The 18,822-nt window shown below is 47.7% G+C and overlaps 1 protein-coding gene and 1 pseudogene across 1 annotated transcript in view; one reads left to right on the top strand and one right to left on the bottom strand.

Annotated features, from left to right (window-relative positions):
• Dip2a (disco interacting protein 2 homolog A) overlaps positions 1–18,822 on the top strand; it is a 148,547-nt gene that overhangs the window by 101,473 nt on the left and 28,252 nt on the right. Inside the window, exons 20-30 of the mRNA XM_023716074.1 lie at positions 354–490; positions 798–878; positions 1,574–1,701; positions 4,419–4,533; positions 6,274–6,475; positions 7,882–7,991; positions 8,075–8,155; positions 10,342–10,465; positions 15,093–15,214; positions 15,344–15,455; positions 16,588–16,697. Of these exons, the coding sequence (XP_023571842.1) occupies positions 354–490; positions 798–878; positions 1,574–1,701; positions 4,419–4,533; positions 6,274–6,475; positions 7,882–7,991; positions 8,075–8,155; positions 10,342–10,465; positions 15,093–15,214; positions 15,344–15,455; positions 16,588–16,697 (1,322 nt within the window). The remainder of the gene's footprint in view (positions 1–353; positions 491–797; positions 879–1,573; positions 1,702–4,418; positions 4,534–6,273; positions 6,476–7,881; positions 7,992–8,074; positions 8,156–10,341; positions 10,466–15,092; positions 15,215–15,343; positions 15,456–16,587; positions 16,698–18,822) is intronic.
• Positions 16,717–18,822, bottom strand: part of LOC111816971 — a 3,632-nt pseudogene continuing 1,526 nt past the window's right edge.

Raw genomic sequence — 18,822 nt, forward strand, 5'->3', positions numbered from 1 at the left:
CCATATTGCCCTAACTAGCTTCAAATTTGCTATCCTCCTGCCTCAGCCAGGTAGCTGAATTATAGGTGTGTGGTACTGTACCCAACTGTATTGTGCTTTTTAATTACTCATGATACTTTTTTGTTTTACTCATACTATTTGTTGTTTTGTGGTGCTGAAGATCAAACCCAAGGGCAGTAGAATGCTAAGACTTAATCACTAGGTGAAATGCATATTTTCCATGTCATAAATCTCCTTATAAGAATGTGCATCTATAATAGTGTTTCTGTGACATCAAATATAGCAAAAGTAGGGTTTTGTGAATAACTTGTTTAAATATATCTTTCATATGACTTTCGTTTTTTCCCTTTTAGCTAGTGTGTGTATTGTGAAGATAGAAGGTACCCCTTATCTTTGTAAAACTGATGAAGTTGGAGAAATTTGTGTGAATTCCAGTGCAACTGGGACAGCATACTATGGGTTGCTTGGAATCACCAAGAATGTGTTTGAGGTTTGTACCTTTTCCTGATCTTCCTTTTGAAATCAAGACCTGTGAGTATTGGGAAGTGCAGGGGCACAAGGGTGCTGTGGGCAGAGCAGAGGTCTAGTGCACACTGATGTGAGAGCCACTAGAGTCCTGCTCAGGAGGCCCTGCCCATCGTGGAGCAGTCAAGCCAAGTGAACAGGCCACAGAGTCCATGGGAGCCCAGAGACCCTGACTGGGAGCATCTTGCCTCTGGTGGAAGATGCTGGGCAAAAGTGCTCTTTCTGGCAGCTAGTAACGGTTCACAGGCTGATGTCTCCCTTTTGCTCTGCAGACTGTTCCAGTCACTGCAGGAGGAGCCCCTGTCTCTGAGAGGCCTTTCACCAGGACGGGCCTGCTGGGCTTCATTGGGCCTGTGAGTATGTCCTCTTGTTTGGGAGGTCGGGCAGGGATAAAGGACACTTTGCTGTAGATGAGTGTGTCCCTGTTGCCCTGCTTTCCATGCTGCTTGTGGTATCATTTTTTTAAAAACCATTTTATATGTCTAAAATATTTTAAAAGAAACACTTTTTTGTGACATCTGGCCCAGAGATTCTTACCTGGGTAACTTTGTCCCCTACTTTCCAGGAGATGCATAGCAGTCTCTGCTCAGGGGAGGATAGTGCTGCTGGTAGCTGTGATTATCTAATGGTCAGGTTACTGCTCAGCACCCACCATATATATAAGGATTTTTTTTTTTTTCTCCTTGAATGCCTTCAGGGCACTTTTGCTTGCCTGGAGTGTTGTGGGGATCGAACTACAGCAAACTGAGGCTGCCAGCATTGTGGAAGCAGCCACTTAAAGAACTGAGCTAGGGCTGGGCCCCCTACCCACCATATATATAGGTTGGCACCTGGGGCAGCATTTTCTGCAGCACAGCACCATAATTGCCCAAAGTCCTTTGCAAACTTAACCACAACCTAATTGTCCCCCATGTCTCCCAGCAGCCACCCTGTAGCTCATGCCCACTTGTTGCTGGAATGTGCCTGCAGCTGTTTTGATCCTGTGAGGTGTGCAATTCTGTGTGCTTTTGGCTCCCCCTGGCTGGGCCTGACCACGCCCTTCCCACAGGATAACCTGATCTTCGTCGTGGGCAAGCTGGATGGGCTGATGGTTGTGGGAGTGCGCAGACATAATGCAGATGATGTGGTGGCCACCGCCCTGGCTGTGGAGCCCATGAAGTTTGTCTACAGAGGCAGGTGATACGCTGTAGAGCCCTGTGTCCTGGGTTTCAGGTTCCACACTAGTTAGAGAGTGAGAAGTTTGTGTGGTGAAAGCAAGGCCCAGTTAGTCTGAACTTACACAACTTAAGAATTCTTATACATCTGAAAAACTTCACAAACAAATAGGAAAATATTTGCTGTTCCAGAGTTAATGTCCTTATTGTCCAAAGAGTTTGCTTAATTCCTTGAGAGAGTCCAGTGGACTGGGCAAAGGGACAAGGGACAGGCAGCTGCTGAAAAAAGATGAGTCAATATAAACAGCTTCTTCTTCCCCATAGCCTAAAAATATGGATTAAATCAGGACAGGGTTTTCTCTATGAAATCACTGAAGGCGAATTCTCATTTCTAGTAGAGTTCGTGAGACATGCACAGCATTCTAGATTCCTTCTGGAATAAAATCCATGCAGCTTTTCTATGCATGGTAAGCAGGGCCATTAGAGATTCCCATTTCCATGGAGTGGGTAACTGGATCTCTGGGGCTGTAGTATAAGTATGCAAAGGGGTGTGGAGGGCAGTTTCCTCTAGCTCCTTCCACAGCCCCAGTCCTCTGCTCTGCATGAAGTCCTTCTCCTAACGGGTCCATTCAGCCTGGTGCCTTTTAGAATTTCATACTTCTCAAGGAGTGCCTTTGGTTATCAAACTGTGAGCCAGGGCAGATCCTGCCTTTCAGTAGCCCTAAAGAAATCCCTAGGGAATTCTGCCAAGCAGGCTACAGGTCTGCTGCTCTGTGAAGAAACCCTGGGGACAGGCCACAGAAAATATGGGTCACCCACTCAGGATGATTACATTGCAGGCTCTGTGGGTTGGGAGGGTGGCCACAGCTTGGGACAGGCACACTTCTTATCAGTGATCTGCTTCTCACAGCAGAATCTGGGTGCAGGTGTCTGTTGGTGCGGGTGTCTATGGGCCTATGACAAGGTAGCCACCTGTGCCTGGGTAGCCAATCAGCAGGGCATGAGGAGATCAGTAGACAGGTAAGTCTGCTTTTCTGGCAGAAAGAGCTGAGGACCTTGAAGTTATAGCCAGTTGCACCTGTGCTGTGAAAGAGTAACCCAAAATTTTGGCCACATGGAGTAAGGTCATGCAGTCTTCACAGAGTAATTGCTTAAACAGAACACAACAGATAGGACAAATACAATGAATACAGCTGGAGAATAGGTTGATAAAGTGGAAGGTTGAGAAACTAATTAAGAAGTAAAGAAATAGAAACTTTAGAAAGATTATTAAGAGAGGTGGGAGAGAAAAACATCTAGGCAGCAAGCTCAGGGAAAAGGTTATGTGTGGGCCCAAGTGGTTGTGTAAGGAAGCAGAGGCTGGCTTTCCAGACTGGGGATGGGGTTGGGCTCTGCAGGTGCCCTGGGCATGGCAAGCTTATCTGCTCTCATAGGAGACCATGACAAAGCCACACAGAATGTACCAGACTTCTGCACAGTAGAGCTGATGCAAGGTGACAGTGTGATGGTGTCTTTAAAGGTTTTATTTTTTATTTTATTTTTTATTTTTTGAGACAATGTCTTAGTATGTAATCCAGGCTATCCTTGACTACTGTGTAGCGCTGTACACAAACTTGGCCTCAAATTCATGATGTTCTTTCTGCCTCAGCCTCATAAGAGCTGAGATTATAGGTGTGTACCACCACACCTGATTGTTACATTTTAAACTAGATTTTTATATCCATCTAAATTGTTGCTTATTTCTTGAGTTAAAATAATATCCTCAGGCATGTCCAAAAAAGTTATATGCTGAGGGCTGGTGAGATGGCTCAGTGGTCTAAAGCACCTACTTAGAACAAGCTTAGCAGAGCACAGGGACCGCGGTTCAATCCCCCAGCACCACATGCCAGCCAGCCCCGCCCCCTGGTGGGCTGAGCTGGCCCCCCCCATAAATAAATAAAATTTTAAAAAAATATTAAAAAAAAGTTATGTTGAAATACTTTTGGACAAGGTATTAAGAGAAATAAGGACTGGGGAGATAGCTCAGTAGAATTGGCAAGCACAAGGTCCTGAGTTCAATCCCAGGTACTGCAAAATAAATAAATAAATAAATTTAAGAAATGTTACAAAGTTATAGCAGAAAGATTCAACAGGGGTAAAGTCTGTTGGATTAAAAGAAAATGTGTGTGTGTGTGTGTGTGTGTGTGTGTGTGTGTGTAGTGTTGTGTACTCACTGGCCAAAGGAAAGAACAAGAGAGAAATCTATAATGACCCAGAATTAGAATTGTAGACCTACTAGTAAAAGGGCTTTGGGATAGCAACTCAGAGTCCAAAAAAAGAAGAAAAAGACAACATATGCACACACACACACACACACACACACACACACACACAGGCTTGTTGGAATTCCCTAAGAGAGTTTTAAAAAAAAGGTCAAAATCCAGTAATTGTAGCACATATGAATAGATTAACTCATTAATGAAAGAGACATTTAATCTGGTGAAATGAAAAAATACAGTAGAACTTAGAAATGTGCATACATGTCAACATTAGCATTAAGGAATTTTTCTCTTAAATATCTGCCTGGTTGATTGGGTTAATGCTCAAATCCTGTCAGTTTTGTGGATTGAAGCTTATGTCAGCTAATCTCCAGAAGACTATTAGGATGAACTTTAGACCTTTGTACATTGTTTCTTCCATTTCAAGAGGGAAGCTCCTGTGCCTTCCTGCTGTGTGATTACCTCTCCTCCTCCCCATCAGGATCGCTGTGTTCTCTGTGACTGTGCTGCATGATGACCGGATTGTCCTGGTAGCAGAACAGCGGCCTGATGCCTCAGAGGAGGACAGCTTCCAATGGATGAGCCGTGTACTACAGGTGGGCGCTGGGCAGGTGCTCTATGCACAGCGCCTGAGAAAGGGGAGGTAGCTTAGAAGCTCTGGATTTGTGCAATGCCATGGGTGTCATGGAGCCACGCTGAGGAGTGCCCTGCCCTTCACCCTGCTTCTGTAGTTGGCATCTGGTATCATCTGTGCCACGGAAGTACCATTAGCACATCTTTAAAATTAACAGTGATTTCACTGTTAAAATTTCCTGTCATCTAATGATTAGCTTATTATGCTTACAATAAGGTCATAAACCACTCTCAGGATTGCACCTATGAATGTCATTTAATGTGTCCAGTATCCTGTTGTTTCTTTTCATTGGTGAGCATATCTAGAAGTTGGATTGTGGTCAGGGCCAGTTTTTTGGCAAAATTTCCCCTGGAAGGTGTCACATGGTATCTCATAATTTCTCTGTTGCTTGGAACACCAGTGTCCTCTTACTGTGATTCATGATTTCATAGAGATAAGATTTTGATTCTTTTATTCCTTGATTAAGTGGAGCTACCAGCTACAACATGGAGGACAGGTCCTGGAAATCAGATGGCAGTGAACTTTTTAAATTCTCTAGAAGTGATCCCTAAGCTTTGTTTTGTTCCACTGGCTGTGTTTCAGTGTATGGTAACTGATTTTTCACTTTTCAAAAGTCAATGGGAGAGTCAGTCCTGGTAGTGCATGCCTGTAATCCCAGCACCTTGGTAGGCTAAGGCAAGAGGATCGCAAGTTTGAGACCACCCTGGCAACTTAGTGAGGCTCTGTCTCAAAACATGTCATAAAAAGGGTGGTTGTTGAGGAAGCTGGGAATGTAGCTTAGTGTAAAGGCTCAGATTCAATCCCCAGGACCACACACAAGAGTAATAATAAAAGTCAGTAGGAGCATTTTGACAATTGGGATCTGTGAGGCCACAGTAGAAATAGGAGGTTTAGGTACTGGGCTCTCATGTCCATTTTCCCTTTCAAAGTTCAGGAGTTGGAGGCCACTGTCTCTGCACTTGATGTTGTCTACTTTGTGAGTTCATGTTGAGAGTTCCAAGTGAAATTCAGGACCACAGGGATTTCTCTAAAGTTATTTGTCTCTTGTTCCTCATGTTGAAATTTGTATTCCCTGATGGTTGCCACAAAATCACTGTGATTTCAAGCCCTTCTGTACCCTTAGGACCTCGAAGCGGTGGTCTTCCTGCCACCTTCAAACAGTAACAGAGAGCTGCTGGCACAGTTCTGCGGATCTCCGCCCTTTGCATGCCCCTTGTGGGACGCACTATTGAGGTTGCAAAGTCACAGTGGAACAAGCCTCTCTAGTGTGCCCCCAGTGCGTGGGGTTGGGCCAAGTTCATTTGCTTTGTTTTACTCTTAGTCATTAGGGATTACTTTTTAAATTTTTTAAGTTGCTTGTATTTAAAATATAAGCCTGGTTCCAGATCTTGACATGAGGATGTTCATATACTTCTGACTTCCCTCCTTGTTCCTCCCTCCTTTCCTGCCAGAGGGAAGTTGCTTCTTGATGCTGCTTCATGGCTGCTGAGCTTTAACATAGCAGTGTAGACTTAGGGTTAGGATTAGGATGTATGTATCACACATTGTAGAAAAGGGTACATGCTTCTTGCCACAGTTTCTCAGCTAAAATTTCCAGGTGTCATTCTCACTGGCCTCGTGGCTTTAAGTCCAGCATGGTATACCCGCACTTCTTATCTTCCTTGGGTGCTAGCATGTGCCCACCAAGGACCTTCCCTTCCAGGCCATTGACAGCATTCACCAGGTGGGCGTGTACTGTCTGGCCCTGGTTCCTGCCAACACCTTGCCAAAGGCTCCTCTTGGAGGGATTCATGTTTCAGAAACCAAGCAGCGCTTTCTGGAAGGGACCTTGCATCCATGTAATGTGCTGATGTGCCCACATACCTGTGTCACCAACCTTCCCAAACCTCGTCAGAAGCAACCAGGTGAGTTGTCCTAGCAGGACTCCCTCCATTCTTACAGTTGGTGGTAGCCGGTGGTGTGGATCAAGGGTGCACCCCCATTAGACCCTATAGTGGTAATACCCACTTCCTTGAGGCTAGGGTTAAAGAGTGGTGCCAAGTGTATGCACCAGATTGGCTACCATCTTGCCTTCCTAGAACACGGCCCCAAGTGAGGGATCTTTGCCATTTGAGCTATGTGGTAGTTTCTACCTGCAATTAGGGACCACTCTTAATGGTAAATTTGAGGATGACACCTGAGCCTTGGGCAGCTAGGAGATGGCTCTGGGAGAGGCATGATGCTCAGAAGCAGACATGGTTTCTGGGGTTTAAGGAGCCTCTGTTGGCCACTGCCTGTCCTGGATCAGCCCATCTCTCCTCAGGAACCATCTTCCTGTCATGGCCTTGTGGCTTGCCATAGCCATGAGGTTGATAGGGCCTTGGAAGTCCCTCAGTGGTTAATTTCCTATCCTTGAATTTATACATTTAAAAATTAAAGACTGTTTTAACTGTTTCATGTATTTTGTCATTATTTTAGTTATATAAATATTTATTGCAACCTAACTTTTTGCAAATTATTGAATACATAAAATATCACTAAATAAAAGGTTTCATCAGGAATAATTTTCTGACTTGCATATGAAATAGAGTAGAACAATAAAATAAATTAAGAATTTAGGGGCTGGGGAGATAGCTTGGCAGCATAAGTACCTGCCTCCCAAGTGCAAGGTCCCGAGTTTGAAGTTTGAAAGGGCTGGTCAAATAGCTTAGCAGATTAAAGTTTACTCCCCAGGCCTGCTGTGCTGGCCCCAGCCCCAGGATGCCCTGAGACGGTGATTGAGTCTGGGCAATTGAGACTGGGTGTGGTGGTACGTTTCTGTAATCCCAGCCCTTGGAAGGCTGTAAAACAGGAAGAACAGGAAGATCACTATGAGCCTGATCTATGCAGTGAAACCCTGAACACTCTGTACACCCTGCCCTAAAAAAAAAAAAAAAAAAAAAAAAGTTTGATCCCAGTACCACATGCTGTGCTGGCCCCAAAATTGGGCATGCTGGTTCACACCTATAATCCCAGTGCTGGTGAGGCTGAGACAGGAGGATCAGTACAAGTCTGAATTGCACAGTGAGACCCTGCATCAAATAAATAGATAAATATTTAGTTGAGGTCACAAGAAAGATATCACATAGTACATTCCTCAGTATGACAGAGTTTATATCTAAAAGAGAAATTCTCTTATCATACAACATAAGTCTTGTAGCTGGTTTTTTGAATACCTGTATTTTGGGAGGAAAAATAAGTGGCTAATTGGGTGTATTTCACATTAACAAAGTCATGAGGTGATTCTGGATTAGACCGTGTTAGCTTCTCTTTTTCTGGGATCCTGTTCCAGAGGTTGGACCAGCCTCAATGGTTGTTGGGAACCTGGTTGCTGGAAAGAGAATTGCACAGGCCTCCGGGAGAGAGCTGGCCCACCTGGAGGACAGTGACCAGGCGCGGAAGGTAGCAGGCAGCTCCTGGAGGTTGGGGGGACGGAAGGGCCGTGGGCTGGGGAGGCAGTCACAGGCTGAGCCCCTCTTCTGCAGTTCTTGTTCCTGGCGGATGTGTTGCAGTGGCGGGCACATACCACCCCTGACCACGCACTGTTCCTGTTGCTGAATGCCAAGGTGAGGGATCCTGGTCTCTCCAGGTTGTCTCCTCAGTGTCCCTGTCACCTTCACGTTGGAGAAGAGCATCTTGTTAGGCTTCAGCTGCATGGGAGATTGGGGCGGGGGCTTTTCTGCCTGCTCCTTTCCTTGTGTGATCCCTGTTGTTTTTTTGTAGTTTACACAGAATTATTTCTATTGATTTTGTATTAACAGGAAAATTCTGATCAGATCCATTTTAAATTAAGAACAGTATAGCTTAACTATTTCTAAATTTGTGAACTAAAGGGAAATATTTATGTTGTAAAACTTAGACATTTAGTCTCTTTACATTTGTTTATAGGTAGCTTTAAAATGACAGATACTGGTTACTGCCCTGGCATTGCTGATGGGCACACCGCTTGCAAGTGTTCTTGTATAGCAAAGAAGCCCTGTGAGGGCTTCCAGGATGTGAGAAGCTACTGTCCTTACATCCCGGGCTTGGGCAGAAACAGCAGTGCAGAAGCCCGTGCGCCTCCCGGCTGGCCACCTCATGCAGCTGTGGGCGCTTGAGCATGTCAGGGATGCCAGTCTCCCTGCTCACTCACTCAGAGATGTTTTTTGGTCCCCACTGTGTGTGTGCTACGTTTCACAAGTAGGAAGAGCCCTGCTTTTAGCACATTTAGAGGACATCTTCTCTGGGAGAAACTGAGCCCTGTAGAGAGGGCTGCACTTGCTCCCTGGAGTACCTCAGAGAAGATTTATTTCCCAGCTGAGTCCTAAGACATGCAGACAACAGAAGGAGTGGTCAGCCAAGAGATAGTGTGCTGGTAGTGAGACCCAGGATCTGTGGGGTAGAGGGCAGGGACCATGTGGTAGGGCTGGTTCAGTAGCGAGCTCTGAGTTGGGTGCCTGGTGGGCTGGAAAGGTGTGTTTTGGCTTTTATTCCAAGGGTGTAGTGGGAGGCCCTGGAAAAGTATGAGCAGCCAGGGACTTGATGCTGCCCATGGATGAGTGACTTCTCTGGATTGTAATATTTTGGAGCCTGTGGCAGGGAGATACCAGATGGCAGTTCAGATAGCAGCAGAGCAGGTCAGAGGCAGGACCCCTGGGCATCCTGCATGAGTGTGGAGTCTGACTAGGTACACATAGGGAGATGGGAGCCAGGGGGTGAGGTGAGCACAGATGCAACCAGGCCCGCTGTGGAGACAGAACTGAGCTCTGGAACCAGTGAGTCTACCAGGTTTTTACTCAAAGTAATTCTTAAGGCATGCTGCCCTTTGCCCTGGGCAGAGCCTGGGTTTGCACGGGTGGTGGCCATGGTAGGGCCTCTGGTTTTAGGCCTGTAGGGCCCTGGCCCTTACCTGGGGCGGAGACTATGAGACCCGTGCAGCAGCAGCATTCACCTCTGAGCTTGGGCACAGAGGGCAGGTCCATCCCTGGCTCCTCCTCTGCCATCTGCCATCAGTAGAATCCCCCCATTGAGCCATGGGAGTAGTAGTGTTACTTGGAGTTTGTATTTATTAGATTGAATTGCACTTGCCATTTTGTTAAGGACTAAAGGCTGTGAGGAAGGAGGTTACAGAGTCTGTACCAAGAGAGTCACAGCCCAGATGCCCCCAGCAGAATCTCAGGACAGATGGGCTGCTGCAGCTGTAGGCCTGTGCTGCATGGCCAGCACTGTGGGGTGAACTGCAGTAGGTTAGAGATGTTTCTTATTGTTTATTTGTACCATACATAGGATAATGCCTGCTTCTGAGAAGAGAGCAGATGAATTGGAAAGTGGTTTACAAATGGCTTTAAGCATGAGGATTTATTTCAAAAAAAGAGAAACTAAAGGAATATGGCAATTCTTTGTCATGTTACATTTGAATGGTTGTTTTGTTTTGTTTGAGATAAGTTCTTGTTGTGTAGCCAGACTTGTCGTGAACTCGTTATGGAGCTCTGAACTTGTGGCATACCTCTTGCCTCAGCCTCCCAGTTGCTCAGGTTATAGGCATTTGTTTCCATACCCAGCCTACGTTTGGAATATTTTATCAGACAGGCCTGTTCACACCTCTCTCTTCTGGATGGGTGTGACCCTCCAGGATCTCCTGGAGGCCATAGGGGATGCCATCCCTCGACTGCCAACACTTGACAGGGACACCAGCATGGGACTGAGATCATCCCACAGGCAGAGTTGAGAGCAGGCATCTTTCTGCACACTGATGGGCTTGATTGCCTCCTAGGGCACAGTCACCAGCACTGCCACCTGTGTCCAGCTGCACAAAAGGGCTGAGCGGGTGGCCGCCGCTCTGATAGAGAAGGGCAGACTGGATGCTGGGGACCACGTAGCTCTGGTCTATCCCCCAGGTAAGTACATACCTAAGACATCCCCTCCCCCACCTTCTGGGACAGAGAACAGCCCCTCTCCTGATGGTATTCACCTGTGCCTCCTCTGGATAGCACCTGTGTCCCTAGTGCTTTGTTGCTGTCAGAGGCCAGCTGCTCAGGCTCACCTCATGCCTTCCGACCCAAGAGACGGAAGCCACGATCTCTTTAGGGACCCTGGTTTCGATTCTCTAGTGCAAAATCTGGGCAGTTGGGAAGCCCATGACCAATGATTATGTCTCCTGGATATGGGGTAGGTCCTGAATGCATGCTCTTGCCTCAGTGCAGACTCCAAGCTATAGGATTATACCAGCCTCTCCTGAAGTAGCGCCTCTCTTCTACCTGAAGACTCCTGATTCTTCGGCACAGCGATAACAGGATTGGGCTGTCCTGTGGTCACTCATTTGCTTTATCCAGCATCACATGCAGCCTTTTCAAAACAACAGCGGCAGCATTATGAGCATCTGATGAGTCTCAAGAAAAAGCTGAAAATGTCGCATGTGCTCGTGTACCCCCTTCTGTCTGTCTTGATGGTGCTCCATCACTGTCCACCCTCACGAGTTCAGTTCCACAGACAACTGTGGCCTGTGCTCCCCTCAGGCATCTTCCTGTGTTCTGGCCGTGCTTCCCTAATAAGCTATGGGACCTTGATGTGACTCTTCAAGGCTTGTGTGCTTCCAGGAAGATGCTGTGGCTCACTGGTTCCCACTGTACATTCCTCCTTTGCCTCCTACTTCTTTTTTTTTGCGGAGCCAGGGATTGAACTCAGGACCTTCACTTGCCAGGCAAGCGCTTATTCCACTGAGCCATCTCCCCGGCCCCAGCCTCCTACTTCTGTTCCTCGTGTTCCTGAGTGAGAGCATTGTCATCTGTCTTCAGTAGTGCTCGTTTGTTCTTCTACGTTGCTTTCTCACCAAAATTCATTTTGAATATCAAAGTTTCCTCTTCACCTTTTTTAAATCTTAAATCTGTTTTTCTGGTGCTCTTTAAGCTTTATCTTCATTTTGCAATGGTTGTTAAAAATTTCCCAGTTCTTTCCTTATTTCTGACTTTTCCTCATTCTCACTCCTGTATCCTGTTATGTTGTGGACCATTTTCCTCGTGCAGTGAAACACATTTTGAGATGGATGCTCCCCTTGTGTGAGCAGTGATGCCCTCCATTCTGCAGTATTTTACCTGACTACAACCTGTTCTCCAGGCTTCTCTGCCTTGTCCTCTCCCCATTCTTGTCAGCTGTTCTGCATGGCTCATATCTCTGTTCTGCTTATTTATCACCCCCTTCTGGATGAAGGTCTCCTTCATCTCACAGGTTCTCCTTGTCACGAGGGCCTCCCCTTCTGGCTGAGCAGACCCACAGCCTATAGGACAAAGTGCCTGTGCCCTCCTCCTTTCTCCTCTGTCCTCTTCCCTGCCTGCCTTCCCTCTCCTCTTCCCTGCCTTTTCCCTCCTCCTCCCTCCCCCTTCTTCTCTCCTTCCCTCCTGCTCCCTTCTCTGTCCTCCTTCCTACATCTTCCCTCCTTCCTTCACCCTTCCTCCTCCTTTCTCCTCCCACCCTCCACCCTCCCTCCTTTTCTCCTCTCTCCTCTTCTACCTTCCCTCCTTCCACCCTCCTTCTTCCCTCCTCCTCCCTCCTCCTCTGTCCTCCCTCTCTCTTCCCTTTCTACACCTTCCCTCCTTCTCCCCATGCTTCTTCCCCCAGCCCTCAACCCCCACCTGCTGGGCACACTTTGTCCTCTCCCCTTCTCTGGCTCAAAGAGAAACACAGCCAGACATTAGCTGAAATGGTGAAAATGGGTTTTATTCAGTAACTACTGACAGTGGAAAGAAGAGCTGAACTCTATTCCCACTCTCAGTGTTTGGAGGGAAGGATGAAGGAGAGAAGCCAGGGCTCCCTGTCAGAAGTGAGAAAGGACAGAGCCCGAGGCCTGCTTGTCCATGAAGATGCTGGCCCCCATGGAAAAAGTCAGTACCTCGTCCTTCCTAGGAATTTCATTTCTAAGGAGGGGCTTTCAGGCCCCAGAAAGACTGAGCAGGAGGTGGTCTGTACTGGAACAGCACCTCTTCTCCTTGTGTGGGCCTCCTCAACAGGTTTTTCAGTGATGGTTGGGGTCATCTGGAACCAGGCCTTGTGCTGCTGGGCACTGCACAGGAGTCTTGTCCTAGTGGTAGCTAGGTCTGGACACAGGGTGGGTGTTGCCCACTGGGTCTCGGGTCTGTGTGCTGGCCCCTCAGCTCCTGCCCAGTGGCTGTCCTCTCCCTGCTGTGTCACAGAAATAATGCAGCCTTACTTGTCTCCTGTGTGCATGTGTTGTGTGGCTGGAAGCACATCAGTTTGTCTTCCCTCCTAGGGATAAAGGCTGCTGCTGGGATGTGCCCATATGTGATGTTTTCTGATTTTGTTACCCCCGAGCCCTCCACACTCACTTTCACTGGCTGGTGCCCTTGCCCTCTGTCTCTGGAGCTCTGGGCTCACTTCTGGATCTGCCCCATGTCTCCACTCTTTGCTGCCTTGGCTTCCTTCCTTTGTGCTTTTGTCTGCTGATTTCCTTGCTTCACCTTTTGGGTCACTTGTTATGATTCAACAGGGACCACCCCTTTCTTGTTTTATCTGTTGGATGCTGCAGCTCCCTTGGCATATCTTGTATAGTGGACTCCTCTCGGGGCACCTGTGGGGCACAGATGTCACCTGTTTGGTCTCAGAGCTCCCTTGAGATGGTGGCAATGTGGTGTATTTCTTGACCTTAGTCACATTTTCATCTGAGCAGTAGAGTCCCCACCAGTGTTACAATCCTCTTACTCTTTCCTGTCTGTGGAGTTGCTTTCCTCAGGGGTGAGTAGAGCTCATCCTCTGCACATGAGACCCAGGTGCCAGGGACTTTGTTTGACCTACGCTGTAGGGCAACTCTAAGAGGGGCAGAGTCCCCAAGAAGTGATAATGTGACTAAATTGGAGCTCCTGGTCCTACCTGCCCCAGAGCAGAGCAGATCCAGCTGAGCCTTGGAGGATAGAAGTGTTTCCAACCCAGGGCTGGGGCTGTGCTTCCTGAACACAGTCTCAGGGAAGGGCCAGGCTACAGTACAGAATATGAGGATGTCGCCTTAAATACTTCAGTAAAGGAAGAGCAACAGAAGAAAGGGCTCCTTGACTATGATGGGGGCCTGTTCAGTAACCCACGTAGGTTGAAAATGTATCAAATAGACCTGACCTCACACACCCCTGTGTGGCAGCGCAACGTGCTGCAGTGCAACTGCTTCTGCACTGCCCCTACTGCCACTGCCCCCCATCGAGAGGGAAGATCATACTGAATAGTACTAGCCTGTGAAAGGATCAGAATGCAAAATGCAGTTTCTTCTGAACATGCCTAGCTTTTGCACCATTGTAAAGTTGAAAAACCCTAAGTTGAGCTACTGTGAGGGTCGTCCATATAATCTTGATAACTGATACTCAGAATGGTAAATGTGGGGGCCTGTTATTATTCTTCGCTTTTAGGTGTGTTTGATGCAATGCATACAAAAAATTGCTTTTCAGTGCTGGGCCCTAAACATGCTAGGCAGACATTGCCATTGAGCTAGAGCCTCATCCCCAAAACTTGAGTCAGAATGTGAGGTAGCTGGGTGTAGACATCATAGGAGGTGTGGGGCAGGACTAATCCTCAGAGGTAAGCAACCTAGGGCTCAGAACTAGCTGGAAAAGCAGGGTGTGGGAACTGAGTTCCTGCCATGTTTGCCAGGGAGCCAAGGCAAGAGGATAGGTACTCATGGCATGGCCTGAGCCCCTGGGGCTCTAGGAAGGGCTTCCTGACATACGCTCCTTGGTTGAACCATTGGGCAGAGTGCACTGTGTTCATGCTGCACACTGCTGAGCTGCTCTGCCAGAGGGAGCTGCAGGGACATCAGAACAATAACCCTGTAAAACCTCCAGGGTCAGAATACCAAGAACAAATGTATCTCTCATGGCCCACTTTTCAGATGAACATTTAAACTAGCTTTAGAGCTGGTGTGTGAGGGTGGTGTGGGGTCCACTGCAGCTGGAGGGACTTTGGTGCTAGAGGACACCAGTAGGAAGGAGCAAGGGAAATGTGTTTTCCCATCAGACTGACCATGGAAATCAGGGTTTAAGCATGACATGACTCTCTCCCAAATTTTAATTATGGGGAATCTTCAACTATAGAAAAGCCAGAAGAGTATGGGTGGTCATCTCTGACCTGCTGAGGGAAAGGGAGCATGAGGTCCAGGGCCAGTACCAGCCCTTACTGTCCCTAGGTTTCTCTCTGCTTATTGGGTTGTCTGGAGGTGCAGCACCTGTGGTGGCCATGAGAAGCTCCATTGCAAACAGCTTGTCTCACAAGGTTCTCTAAGTCTGTAGATCCACTCAACCTCAACCAAGGTCACCCTCTTGCTGTGCAGGGCAGTACATGGGATCCCTGTGTATCCTCAGACCCCACCCCATGACCACCCCTCATTAGGCCCTCCAGGATATGGAGCTGACCAATGCAGCCATCTCACAAGAAAATTGTGCTCGACTTTCTCTGATCTGTGGGCCTCGCTGGGCCTAGATGTGGGCACCCACATGCTGAGCCCTGTGATGACCATCTGCTGCATCTCCCCAGGAGTGGACCTCATTGCTGCTTTCTATGGCTGCCTGTACTGCGGCTGTGTGCCTGTCACTGTGCGACCCCCACATCCCCAGAACCTTGGCACCACACTGCCCACCGTTAAGATGATCGTGGAGGTGTGCATTCTCCCAGTGTCGACTGAGGTCTCGGGTGGGAGGCCATGGGCCATGGGTGAGTCCCTACCTCTGGAGGGTGATGTGGGGAAAGGGCAAAGCTAACCCAGCTCTTCTTCCCTGTGGGCACAGGTCAGCAAGTCTGCATGTGTCCTCACCACGCAGGCCATCACAAGGTTGCTCAAGTCCAAAGAGGCAGCCGCTGCTGTGGACATCAGGACCTGGCCAACTATTCTTGATACAGGTACGTGGCCTCAGAGCTGCCCTGTGGACTTGACCCCTTTTCTTTCTTTTTTGTGGAGTTTAAATGTTAAGGTAAATGTTTCAGCTTCAGCAAATGGTGAGAAGCCTGCTAAATGGACCCTGGGTCTGCCTGCTAGGATGGACACAGAATGCATGAGATGCTAGGTGCTGCTGTTTCTTGCATGGAAGGGTCCCTGTCTCAGGGGTAAACTCCTCTCCTTTCAGCATGAAGGGTAGGGACTGGCGCCTTGCCCATGCAGAAAGTTATATGGAGCTTCCTGCCCATCCCTGGAGATGCAGTTCCCCTTGCATCCTCAGCACCGTCACTGGTAAGCAGTGTCATGCCCCTGAGATGCCTGCAGGTCAAAGGGCAGAAGGCTGGAACCCCTCTACCCAGGCAGTTGGGTTGGCTTAGTGAGTGTCTCAGCCTTGGGCTGGGCATAGAACTGCCTTCCAGGGAGAGGTACTTACTCAGCAGCACCTAGCAGCACTGCCCATGACTGGCGGAGTGTGGCCATCAGGCAGACAGGACTCCATCCATCCCTTCATAGCCTTTGTGCTCCAGGTACTGTGTTGGTGGAAGTCAGAGCCTTGTATGGTCTGTGCTGCTTGCCTGGTCCTTGGTTTGCCCAGGGAGCTGGTGCTGGGGTGGCTAGGGTCACTGGAGGAGCAGGCTCAACACAGACTGGCTGGCCAGGACCCCACAACCTAAAGGGCTTGCCGCAGCTCTTGCCGACCTGTCTGGTTATACATGGAGACAGCAGTAGGGTCTGCTGCACAGGGTTGGGAGAACTTGATGAAGCAGCTGAGTTGGGACTTCTGTGTTGCTCTTGCTATTATGAGAGTTCTGGGCTCATGTGACTCAGCAGGTCCTCACTCTCTGACCTTTTTCTTACTTAGAAAACAAAGTAGCTTCTTGCAGTTGTCAGAGTCTGACTGCTCCGCCATACCCATTTCCCCTGATATCCTTGTTAGCACACGCTCAGAGCAGTGACAGGTCTGTGAAGAAGCCAGTGAGTTGCCCAGTGCACCTGCAGCCTGCTGTCTCACAGCCTGGCCAGTGTGACTCACTCCAGCTCCCCAGCCGTATCTGTGCAGAGTGGCTAATGTCACTGGTGTCTCCTGTTTAACAGATGACATACCAAAAAAGAAGCTGGCCAGCATTTTCAGACCGTCCTCCCCAGACGTGCTCGCATATTTGGACTTCAGTGTGTCAACCACTGGGATATTAGCAGGTGTGAAGGTGGGTCCTCAAGGGAGCACTAATGGCCTGAGCCCTGGAGCATGGAGAAGTGGGCAGGAGGGGTGTGGGGAGCAGTGTAGGTGGGGCCTTGCTGTCTAGAGCACAGAACAATAGTATTGTTTCTTTTTTAAAATTAAGTTTATTGATATATTTTAGTGTTGGTTTCTTTGAGATGACAGGTCCCAAAAATGAGGATGTGGCAGATGAAAAGAAAAAAGAGAGACAGTTATGGGATGGTGGGGACGAGGGGGGGCACGGTCTCAAGGGCTGAAGCCTCGATTGCAGTATTCTCCAGTCTTTTATTAAGATTCTTTAACATAAAACATGATTAGGGGAAATGGGAGGAATGATTAAGAAGATTAGTGAGGACATTATAGTTTATCCCAGAAACCACCTTCCTAGCCATCATGTTACTATTCCTTCAGACATCTTAGCAAAGCCTCTCCTGCTGTCCCAGCAGTGTTCCACAGGGACTAAGGCAGTCCTGTTTTCATTTCCCTTTACACTAAGCTTTTGCTAGACATCCTCCAAAACAAAGAATCATATGACCTGGTTGGGCTCACAGTCCCATATAGGTTATACATTGTAAGGTAATGTAGGTTATACATTGTAATGTCCTTCTCCACATGTCCTCCTCTTTGTTTTTCTACAATGTTTTAATGTACTAAAGAAAAGGCTGCAATTTGTCTTCCTGTTTCCTGGTATTTCCTAGTGTTTTCCTGGTGTCACCAGACTACAAAGAGGAGCAAGCAAAGAGCAATTATAATACCATATAGAACGATGGTAGATGATTGAAAAAAATGTAATTGTTTTAAAGGATTCCAATGCTCTATTCCTTCGCTCATAGCTTGTAATAAATCAGGTCCTTGTAGTAAATCTAGTGTGTTGTTTAATGTCTCAAATATTTCTTTCTATAATTTTTTTTTAATGTATTTGGTACAGGGCCTAGAGGGTGTTCAGGGTCTCACTACTTAGATCGGCCTCATAGTGATCCTCCTGTTTTCAGTCTCCCAAGCGCTGGGATTACAGGCATGCACCACCACGTCCAGTCTCAATCGCTGTCTCCGTGCACCCCAGGGGCAGGGCCGGCACAGTACGCTGGGGATCAAACTGCAGCTGCTGCCTTCTGCCTAAGCAGGTGCTTTAGTCCACTGAGCTGTCTGGCCAGTCCCCTAAATTTTTAATCTTAAAGGATAAGTTTCCTTGATTCATTACATGTTTTTTGATGTTCTAAGGGAACCGTGTATTATTATAGCAATAAGGAGTAACACAAAAAGAAGAGCTATTCCAATCACATTTAAGCTGTAACTGTTTTCATAAACTAATTCACCTGGCAAGCACAAGGGCCTGAGTTCAATCCCCAGTTCCGTACAATAAATAAATAAACTAATTGATCTCCCAACAATACCACTGCTTATTGTAAGTCTGCTATTTGAGTTGCCAATTTTTCATCTATGGAATGTTGAGTTTGCCATAATCTTTCAGAACATTCATGGCACGCTTGAAGGAATTGAATAGTTTTTACTGACTGATGAAGGGTCACTCCAGCTACTGCTGCAATAGCTGTAATGCTAATAATTCCCAATATAACTGCAATGAGAATCTCTACAAATCTCTTGCTGTGTTTTCTTAATTTATCTAGAAAATTTTGCAATGGTAAGTGGCTTGGGTTTGCTGCTGCTGCCTTTCTAAGTTAACAGGTCTCCAGATCCCTGTTCTTTAAGAATCTGTACACAAGGGCCAGCCAGATAGCTCAGTGGACTAAAGTGCCTGCTTAGGCAGAGCGCAGTGACCAGGGTTTGATCCCTGGCATGCTGTGCTGACCCCACCCTTGGGGCATGCTGAGATGGTGACTGAGACTGCATGTGGTGGTGCATGCCTGTAATCCCAGAGCTTGGAAGGCTGAAAACAGGAGGATCACTATGAGTCCAATCTGCATAGTGAGACCCTATACCAAATACATAAATAAGGGGCTGGTGAGATGGCTCAGTGGTCTAAAGCACCTATTTAAAACAAGCTTAGCAAAGCACAGGGACCGCAGTTCAATCCCCCAGCACCACATGCCAGCCCACCCTGCCCCCTGGTGGGCTGAGCTGGCCACACACACACACACACACACACACAC

The sequence above is a fragment of the Octodon degus genome, unplaced genomic scaffold (assembly GCF_000260255.1).
Source record: "Octodon degus isolate 3935 unplaced genomic scaffold, OctDeg1.0 scaffold00045, whole genome shotgun sequence".
Classification (NCBI taxonomy): Eukaryota; Metazoa; Chordata; class Mammalia; order Rodentia; family Octodontidae; genus Octodon; species Octodon degus.